The sequence below is a fragment of the Python bivittatus genome, unplaced genomic scaffold, assembly GCF_059951505.1.
Source record: "Python bivittatus isolate LINGU-HERP-01145 unplaced genomic scaffold, Pbiv_v1 ctg000690_np1212, whole genome shotgun sequence".
NCBI classification, from domain to species: Eukaryota; Metazoa; Chordata; class Lepidosauria; order Squamata; family Pythonidae; genus Python; species Python bivittatus.
This window is the reverse complement of record NW_028277096.1, coordinates 5,630,174-5,640,048: the sequence shown is the minus strand read 5'-3', so window position 1 is coordinate 5,640,048 and position 9,875 is coordinate 5,630,174. Positions and strand designations below refer to the sequence as shown.

At 46.8% G+C, this 9,875-nt stretch overlaps 1 protein-coding gene across 1 annotated transcript; it reads left to right on the top strand.

Annotated features, from left to right (window-relative positions):
- Positions 1 to 252: 252 nt before the first annotated feature.
- On the top strand, positions 253 to 9,875 carry LOC103062425 (uridine-cytidine kinase-like 1). The gene is made up of 15 exons (XM_007420856.3): positions 253 to 382; positions 729 to 928; positions 1,421 to 1,527; positions 1,684 to 1,854; positions 3,427 to 3,498; positions 3,715 to 3,904; positions 5,138 to 5,199; positions 5,665 to 5,681; positions 6,917 to 7,015; positions 7,282 to 7,375; positions 7,599 to 7,661; positions 7,996 to 8,118; positions 8,222 to 8,329; positions 8,585 to 8,741; positions 9,014 to 9,875. Exons 1-15 carry the CDS (start codon positions 327 to 329, stop codon positions 9,085 to 9,087), a joined length of 1,593 nt encoding a protein of 530 aa, XP_007420918.1. The 5' UTR covers positions 253 to 326; the 3' UTR covers positions 9,088 to 9,875.

Here is a 9,875-nt window from a genome sequence, read left to right as displayed (position 1 = left end):
GTTGCTCAGATTCTCGGCAGATGAAAAAAGGCCAGTTTTAATTCCCTCCATGAAGACCGACATACAACTCAGCACCGATCTGAAAATGGCTTCCCCAAGGGAAATCCCGGAAACTCCCCATCTCGACAACGAGATGCACCCCTCTCTCTCTCTCTCCTTTTTCTTTTATTCTCTATGGTATTCCTGGAATTTGACGGAAATTGCCGTTTCGCAGTGCGGGGGCGGTGTCGACGATGCCGAAACGTGGCCCTGCGCGCGCCACGCCCCGACGTTCTCCCGGCAGGCTGTGCGGCTGCAGGCAGAGGACTGGCGGGAGCGTGCTCGAGATGGCGTCTGCGGACGGCATGGTTGAGGAAGCTGTTTCGGCGGTGCGGCGCACCAGGTGAGAAATCAGAGCGGGTGGAGCGAACCAAGGCATCGCAGGCGGGCCCCGAGCGAGTATCCGGCCGTCCCTTGTCCGCCTCACCTTGGACAGTTCCCACGGTTTAAAATTTCCTCTCCACCTTCACAGCCACGTACTTCTTCCGCCTCCCATTGCACTGCTTAAGGCGTTCTGCCTAAGTTCGGAGACACGTCTGGAGCTGAGTCCCAGGAGGTGGGGCATGACTGGGTGGCGCGGATTGTAGGTCCCTGGGATGGGGTGGAGAAGAAGCTGCCCCATGCATGACTTTGTTTGGAGGACCGGGTGGGACAGCCTCCCCTAACGTGTTCGCTTCCCTCCGGCTCAGCGGGAGCAGAGGAGCCGCCCTGAATAGCCTCGTCAGCCGCTTGCCGCTCACGCCGTCGCTTTCCCCACGGAAAAGGACCACCAGCCAGTCGAAAACGGAACCGCCGCTGCTTCGGACTAGCAAGCGCACCATCTACACGGCTGGGCGGCCGCCCTGGTACAACGAGACTGGCACTCCCTTCAAGGAGGCCTTTGTCATCGGTAGGGGAATCGGTGGCTTCTCCTATCTAGGTGGGAGGGTTTTTTCCAATCCATGTGAAATGAATCTATTCAGCAATTGGGAGCTCCTTGTCATTCTTCCTCTGCCTTTGGCTATCGATTTCTAATTTTCTGCACCATACTTCCCTCCCTTCTTGAAGGTTGCAGCTTCCTGGATAGAATGAGAGTGACATGCTGAAGTAAGGGTTTTTATCAGGTGTTCTGCTGTTGGCCATATTGGTAGTAGCCACGCCTGTTGGGTTTAGATACAGTCTGTTATGTGGGCCGCATCTACGCTTGCCACTCTCAGTACTGGTGTTGGTGAGATCTGCATGCTGGCTTCTTTCCCAGTAGAGATATTGAAGTGGAGATCATTGTCTGGAAATCCAGGCATGCTAGACAGACAGTAAAGAATAGGAGGAGAGGGAACTTGTCTCAGGGCTCTTCCTCCATATTGTCCTCTTCCCATTAGCTTGGTGTTTCCCTCTTTCCCAGGCTTGTGTGGTGGCAGTGCATCTGGGAAGACTACAGTGGCCAACAAAATCATTGAAGCTCTAGATGTGCCTTGGGTGGTGCTGCTCTCCATGGATAGCTTCTACAAGGTGGGCTGGTTAAAATATCTTGGCCCAACTCCCTCAACTTGACCCCTCTCTCAAGGGCTTGAGATGGGAAAGTGACAAAACTAAATCTAGGAAATCGCCTTTACTGATCCAATCTGTCCTCTTCCCAGTTCTCTGATGTCTCTGGTGCTCTTCCAGGTGCTGAACAAAGAACAGCAGGAGCAAGCTGCCTGTAATGAATACAACTTTGACCATCCTGATGCCTTTGATTTTGACCTGCTCATCAGTGTCCTACGGAAGCTGAAAGAGGGCAAGAGTGTTAAAGTTCCTGTTTACGATTTTACCACGCATAGCCGGCGCAAGGAGTGGGTATGTAGGTGCAGGAGGAAGTTGCACCACTCATAGTGATTTATATAACTTGGAAAGCTCCCCCCACCCAACCCTTTTCTGTGAGGTTGTGTTATCCCCACAAGTTATTCATGACCTGGTATTCTGCAACTGGCTAGAACTGCACAAGTACACAGAATCTTTCAGCTGGAAGGGTTCTTATAGGCTAGGTGCAAGGCACCTGAGCTTCTCTAGAGAGTGCAGAACCATAGTTCCAAGCATCTAGCAAACATGGCCAATAGTGAGGATTTCTAGGAATAATGCTTCACATGTGGAAACCACAGATTCCTCATTCCTGGGGTAGGTTGTCTATTCTAATGTGGAACTGAAGCATCTCCCTAGAATGACTGTATCTTCTGCATGAAGATGTTACAATGATCTACCTTGGTGTTTCTCAACTGGTGGACTTAAACTCCTAGAATTCCCCACACAAAGTTGCTGAGGTTGAGAAACTTGATCTCCCTTATTAGTTTCTCCATTTATGGGAAAAAGGAATTTCTCACCATCAGGAAGAATGATACAGCCTGATTCCAGCTCTGTTTTTTATAAAGAGGACCATTCATGCACATTCCATTTATTTAGTTACAACTTCTTTCAGTTGCTAATCAGTGAAAATAAAATTGGAATGTGTAAATTAAAAAGATGTTATTGATCTTAGCTATACCATATTTGCCTGAATTGGCAGGCATTTTCTTTTGGAACCTGATCGGGTTCAGATGCTGTGGGACCTTTGGAGGGAAAACTGCATTTGACTTATAAAAGGTCTTCACAGAATGTCTCACTTTATGTGTTTTCCATAATAGTTCATATAGTGAATTCTATCTTGATTTTTGAAATGTAAGTTTTTCTAAAGCAGTTTTTGAGTAAAATCAAAATAGAAGAATAGCATTGTAATAAGATGGTCTGAAAAGATAACTCATCAAGATTTTTCGGATGTGATTAGTTATCTTCTGATGTCAGGGAGAGTCCATCTGGAGTAGGCTATGTCATTTTTGCTATGGTTATATAGTATTTGTTGAATGCATGATCTGTTCCATTCTGGGGACTGAAGACAGATAATAGAATTATAGTTCTGCTCCTTAGGTGCCTTACTTCATATGCTTGCTAGTGTAGGGATCTGCAACTGTGTTTTGTAGGTGGAGGAAGTCAGGTTAGCAGACAGAGGATGAGTATATTTCTGAATGCAGTAAAGTATTCCAGAAGTACTTCTTTGTTTAGCAGAAACGACTATCACCTTTTCCTGAAAGCTGATGGTCAAGTGTTGAAAATGGTGCTGCTAGAGGCTCTTTTGCCTCCATCGTTGGTTTGAGGGCTGTATCTGTATTCCATTGGCACCTACTTCATTTGAAAGCTTTGTTAGATTGTGGAGTCCCATGGTATGAGGAAGAGCTTAGTGTGAAAGGCAGGGCAGCATACTGGAATTAAGCCTGGTTTCCTTGTAAGTAAAAATTTTCCCCGTACCCAGAAAGAAAGCATGTTAGATCTGAGTTTTTCCTGGGCTCTGATTTCTCTCCTTTGCTTTAATCTGACATGTTCTTTCTCCTTTCTTTGCAGAAAACTATCTATGGAGCCAATGTAATTGTGTTTGAAGGGATCCTGTCATTTGCCAATAAGGAGCTTTTACAGGTACTGAGTAGGGCAAAGGTAGCAAACATGGGTAGGGATGTGGACTAACTGGGCAGGTGGACTCCCTATGTGATCTGTGTCACAAATACCTCTACTTTGTGGGAAGTGACTTGTAACTGACTGCCTCAAAGGTGCAGGCATTTGAATAAGTTCTAGGGTAAGGCTTTGGCCAGATGCCTGTCTCTGCAGTTTTTCCCTTCCTTGTGATTCCTTCAGCTCCTGGACATGAAAGTTTTTGTGGATACAGACTCGGATATCCGGCTGGTACGGCGGTTGAAGCGGGACATCATGGAACGTGGGCGGGATGTGGCAGGTGTTATCAAGCAGTACAGCAAATTTGTGAAGCCAGCCTTTGAGCAGTACATTGAGCCTACAATGCAGGCAGCAGACATTGTGGTGCCTCGAGGTGAGAGGAGAAGGAAAGGCTGGTGGTTTGCTCAAGGTGCAATTTTGAGCTGTTTTGTGTGCCAATACTCGCTGTAGAACAGGAAAATACTAGGGAGGACTTAGGTTTTCCTTTCCCTGTGAATCACTTTTAGGCAAATCAGGGTGGCATGAATACTTAGTGCCCCCCATCTATTGGGATGACCATCCAGGGACATTATATTCAAATCGAGTGACACTACCGTACAATGTATAGAATTAGAACAAAAATGAAATATGTCTTCAGTTATAGGCAAAGCTGCTTTTATTTATAAAGCAAGATTAAAGGAGCTTTCCTTATCTGAATCTGCCATGCTCCATAATGCATGCTAGGCTTTGGGAGAAGAGAGTATGCTCAATTCCTTTTGCTAGCCTGGTTCCTCCCCATGTGGTTGTCCAGTGTAAATGAGATTCTCCAGTTACTCTGGTGGCATTATGATTAAATCTAACCAGAGACTATCCACATTTTGGAAAATAAAACTCTTTGAGTTTTAGCAGTCACATAGAATTGTACAGGTAGGTACAGCAACTTATTAAATTCATAATTGCTTTACTACAAATCAGGAATTGGATTTCCTCTTGATGGTTTGACAGTCCCTTAAGCCCCTATGCCAAATACGCAGCATGATGAATGAAACACTCTATTCATGGAATACATTTTGAGATGCAGAGGTTGTAGTTCCTTGAAATAATTTTCCCAGGGTCTGGTGTCAGAAGTGGGCATCCCTCTACAAAAAGTGGGCAAGGTCAAAGCAAGAGCTTTCTTTTTCTCAAGCACACACAGATCAAGTACAGACACTGTTCCTGCATATGCACACACATAACATCCCTAAACATTGCTGGGGGGGAGAATTTATTCCCCCCATTCTTAAATTACCCCATGTTATAAGTATACTTTAGCAAGTATAAACCATTCCCCCCCCCAAATCTGGTTAACGCAGGACAAGAAGACCTGAACCCATTTGTAGGGGCCTCTTCTCCAAAGACCAAAACCTAGGAACAGTTTTGCAAGTAGCAGAGAGAGGTGTGGGTGGCATAACAGTACTGGTCTACTTTGGGAAGAAGCCCTAGAAGTGAAGTGCTTAAAGCATTCTGCAGGAATGTGTAATAGTTGTTGCTGCTGCAATGTAATTACTCTAGCATTTGGATCCATCTCCTGTGGCTTGTTGGAATGAGTGATCAAATCTGTGACTGAAAGACTTTTCTTTTTTTTCAGGTGGAGAGAACTTTGTGGCTCTGGACTTGATTGTTCAGCACGTTCATAGCCAATTGGAGAAGGTGAGGAGAAGTAGTCCTGGCGAGGGAGAAAACATTGCTGCTGCAGAAAGCCACATTCCCACATGGTCACTCTTCCTTGTTGCCCAATATCTGCTTCTTGTTATTATAGCCCAAAGGACTATTCCCTCCTTGCCAACAACTTATCCTTCTCCCATATCCCCAACAGGCATCCAATTCCTGGCCATTGCTCCCCTGAATAAAACACAAAGTAGAGATTGCAGCTCACGGGTGTTCCTAGAATCCTCCCACTCCCTATGGCCCTACGTACCACATTGCCTCTGTCCCCAAATTAGTAAGCAATAGGGAGATGGGGGAGAAAGGCGCCACCAGGCGATTATTTTAGGCTTGGCCTTGGGGCAAATGTTGCTGTGTGCAGTGACCAGCTGTTCTGTTTTTCTTCACTTCCCACTACTCCCTGCCTTGTAATACTGCCTCCTGGTGTGGGCTCCTCTTCCTACCGCCCAGCGTGAAATCACAGTCAGGTATGGTGGCACCCTTGAAGGAACAGAGCTAGATCCTTCCCTTCCCTTCCCTCTTCTCTCCCCTCCCCTCCCCCACCCCTTTCATCTTAGTACTGTTCTCTGACACCCGTCAAGCCAGCCAGCGGGAGAGCAGCTGGGTGTTGGGGAAGAATTGCTGGCACTGTCTGGTGAGGATATCCAAGGAGATAATGCAGGCAGTTGCTTAGGCTGAAGATTCCTTAATGAGCATGTGCAAACTTCTGATTGCTTTGGAACCTCACTAGAGCAGGTTAGGGTTGTGCTCTTTTTACTGAGAGGGCAGCCTTGCTGGCTTTCTTCAGAATCAGAGTTCAAAGTAGAGCTCTCAGGAGGGGTGCTGCTTGATAGTCTCACTTTCCCCTCCATGTCAAGGAAATATTAATCATTGCCAACAGTATTGATTTTTTGTGCTTGGGGCTGTATTGAATGGAGTTGTTTGCATTCCAGCCACATTTCCACAGGTGTTATTTGCACACTGAAATGGTGTACTGTTCAGCTAGGGTGGGATGTAGAGGAGGAAGTTCATTTAGTTGTTTCAGACTACTTGCAGTGAGCTACTGGAATCCCAGCTGCTCTCCCTGTTTTGGTACTGTGCGAGTGTTCTGCTGTTCCTCTGCCCCATGTCTCAGGCAGGAAGCTGCTGCCTTGTCGCCCCTCCTAATGCACTCTGTCTATCTGTCTCTCTTCTGTTCTGCTGGGCCTGGGCATCTGCACCAGAGGAAGCTACGCTGGCATATGTGAGGACACTTGGTCTCCTTTGGCTATTTCCTGCTGCACCTCCCTCTCCCTGTGTACTGTGTTCCATTTTGAGTGGGTGGTGGGAAGTAAGCAGGGTGGGGGGGGCGGGTGTCTTCCTGCTATTTCCATATGGTCCTGTTTTTCCTCCAGTGGTGGAAGGATAACTTAGCTGTGCCTGACTTTCATGGGTGGGCACTGGAGACCTTGGTGTGCTTTGGTTGCTGGGTGAAATTAGAGCAATTGAGGGGTTCCATGTCCTAGGCCAATAGTGTATTAGTGCTGCAGTATTTGCCTTATTGGGAGCAGGGAGAGGAGCTTGAAATTCCAGAATTTGCTTTGGATCCAGCTTTGCGCACAAGCATTGGGGAGAGGGACCATCTGAGCAGAAAGGATGTTTTGCATGCAGAGCTGCTATCCTAGGGCCAGCAGACACATTGCTTCTTTCTGCCATGGGACTCATCATTCTTATTTCTGCACAGAGCAGCCTTGGCCTCTGCTCATCAGGGACAGCCATTGCCAACAACATTAAGCGTCTTGGAGAGCACACCGCAGGTTCGGGGGATGCACACCATCATCAGGTACTGGGCAAGATGTGATAGTGGTGGGGCTATGCTTCTTGCCTCCGAGACAGGCTATAAGCCTTTAGAAAGGGCAAAGCCAGCAGTTTGTGTTTTAGCAGCTACAGGGGAACATCAGAGCTGCTTAAGGAAAGAATGAAGGGCTTGGGGTTCATGGGCAAATTCAGACCAGTCAAAAAAGTCATGTCTGCTTTAGGTCAGGAAATTTTCCAGGGTGGGATCCTAGCCATGGAATGATGTTTCTTTTACCTCTACTTGCTCTGCAGGAACAAGGACACCAGCAGGGATGAATTCATATTCTATTCCAAGCGTCTCATGCGGCTGCTGATTGAACACGCCCTTTCCTTTCTACCACTTAAGGTACATGCTTCTCCCATTCATTTAACACCACACACACACCATTACCTTACAAGCACCAACAGAGATGCCCAGACTGCCTAACTCTGTCTGCACGTGGAGAGATTCTTGTCCCCATGTGTGTTTGTGGGTTCAGGGCAGCGCTTTGGCAAGTAGCCTTGTGTGACTGCTGATTTGGCCTTGTCAGCTCCTCCTGTTCCAACCTACAACTGTCTTGACTTTTCAGCCAGTTATTGTAGAGACACCGCAGGGGACAGTCTATGATGGAAAGAGGTTCCACAGGCAGCGGGTGAGTGATTTTTATTTATTTTTGCCTCAAAGGAGTCTGTGGGGCAGTACCTTCATAGAATAGGGGAAAGGTGGTGGAGATAAGTCTGTTTTCTACAGAATTGGGTTTTCAGCTAGTCTTAGAAAGGTCTGGTTTGGTTAGTAGCTGCTGGAGATGCAGCTGGGATTTTCTTCATGCAATCGCTGTGTTATAAATACTCTACATAACAATGCTTTGCAATACCAGGTTTAACTGGTTGCTTATCGACAAAGATCTTAGGAGAAAGCTGCAAATACTTTGATTTGTGCCGGGTGACTCAGCCCACTCTCAATATTGCTGTTTTCTCCTTTTGTAGATCACTGGAGTCTCCATCCTGAGAGCAGGTGAGACCATGGAACAGGCTCTTACAGCTGTCTGCAAAGACATCCGCCTAGGAAAGATTCTCATCCAGACCAACCACGACACAGGGGAACCTGAGGTGAAAAATGGAATGGGGTCTTTTGAGAGGGAGAGGGATAGTTTTGAGATGGGGCTGAGTTATGGATAATATTATTCATCTCTTTATTTTCTGCTCTTGCCAGTTGCATTATCTCAGGCTGCCCAAGGAAATCAGTGAAGACTACGTCATCCTGATGGATAGCACCGTGTCTACAGGGGCTGCTGCCATGATGGCTATTCGGGTGCTGCTGGTGTGTTGAGGCCCAATTACATGAGATAGGTGGTTGGTTGGCTGGAATTCTAGTTTGCTGGAATTCTTCTGCTCTTGATGTTGCAAACCAAGAGAGACTGATGAATACAACTAACATGGAGTTGCATGTATGACAGGGATTGATGGTTAAAGGTGTTTCTGAAAATGGTTTGGGGAACTCAGAATAATTTGAGCTGCAGTCTGGTCGGAGTCTCAGGAACATATAGGGACTGCTCACAGGTACTTTATTCCACAGGATCATGACGTGCAAGAGGATAGGATCTTCTTACTCTCTCTGCTGATGGCAGAGATGGGGGTCCATTCTGTGGCTTATGCTTTTCCCCGCGTACGTATCATCACCACGGCTGTGGACAAGAGGGTCAATGAGGAATTCCACATCATCCCTGGCATTGGTAAGCAGTTGTTGTTTTCTGCCACTTTGTTTTGCTCAGGCCTGTTTGGGGAGCCTGAGTAGTACAGATCAGGCATTGTCTAGCTGCAGCATTCGTGTTCTGGTAACTGATACTGGGAGGCTGATTTAGCAGTCGCTCTTGTCTTAGATGAGGACACTGCAGTCTGCAAGATTAGCACTTACTGTTTGATGCATTGTTGTGGGTATTTCCATGGGCCAGAGAAAAGTTCCTGAGGTGCCTCTATGACAAGCATGTAATTCATGTTTTACTAGGTAACTTTGGAGACCGTTATTTTGGCACCGATGGCACCATACCCTGGTATGAGAATGATGACATGGATTGCTGATCTAATCCTGCTGGGCAAGGCCTTGTTTCTTGATTAGTGGGTGTCTCTTCTTGGCTCAACTACAGGGATAATGCTATTGCCCTGGCCCCTTCGTGTCGTAGCTACAAGCTCTACTAGTCTGCTCAGCAGTGGTACAGCACTTCCTGCTGTAATACACCAGCTGGGATGGAAACATTGCTGCTGCTACCTTCCTGTTCACAGACCCCTTCATATTTATTGGCATTTAGTGGGGCCCTTACTTCACTGCTAGTATTGTTTGCCCATCCTCTCAGTGCTGATTAGCTTCAGCAGCATCTTGTCCCCTACCAAGGATGCTGTAAGAGAGTATATCCCCGCAGATCCATTGGAGTATTCTTCACTGGCCTGGTGAGCTACTGTGCCCTTTTGTATATGTTTCTTCACTGGCTGAGATGCAATGCAAGCAGGCTTCTGCACTTTGGCCTGGGCTTCCTCTCTGGAATAATTTGTGACTTACTGACTTATTCAGGATCCTGAATAAGTGTGTGTAAATTGCAGTTGTCCTCCCTAATTTGTGACTGCACAAGCATTTGGGACCATAGTGTTGCAATAAGGGACCTCATGCTAGAGGCAAGTGCATTAACCCTGAAAGTCACTACTGCTGGAAGCCAGAGCTACATTTGCCTTCCACAAAGTGGCTATTGGCCTAACATTAGGCCCCCAACCTGCATTCCCTTGTCCTGATCTGTTTCTTAGTACTGTACTCGGCTGACTTTTTTTTTTAATGCCATAATAAAGATTTACAATGCTGCTTGGTTATATCTCTTTGT

Coding starts and splice junctions, on each gene's coding strand:
- LOC103062425 (XM_007420856.3), top strand. CDS start 327: ATGGCGTCTGCGGACGGCATGGTTGAGGAAGCTGTTTCGGCGGTGCGG. Junction 383..728: donor TCGGCGGTGCGGCGCACCAG/GTGAGAAATCAG, acceptor CCTCCGGCTCAG/CGGGAGCAGAGGAGCCGCCC. Junction 3,905..5,137: donor AGACATTGTGGTGCCTCGAG/GTGAGAGGAGAA, acceptor CTTTTTTTTCAG/GTGGAGAGAACTTTGTGGCT.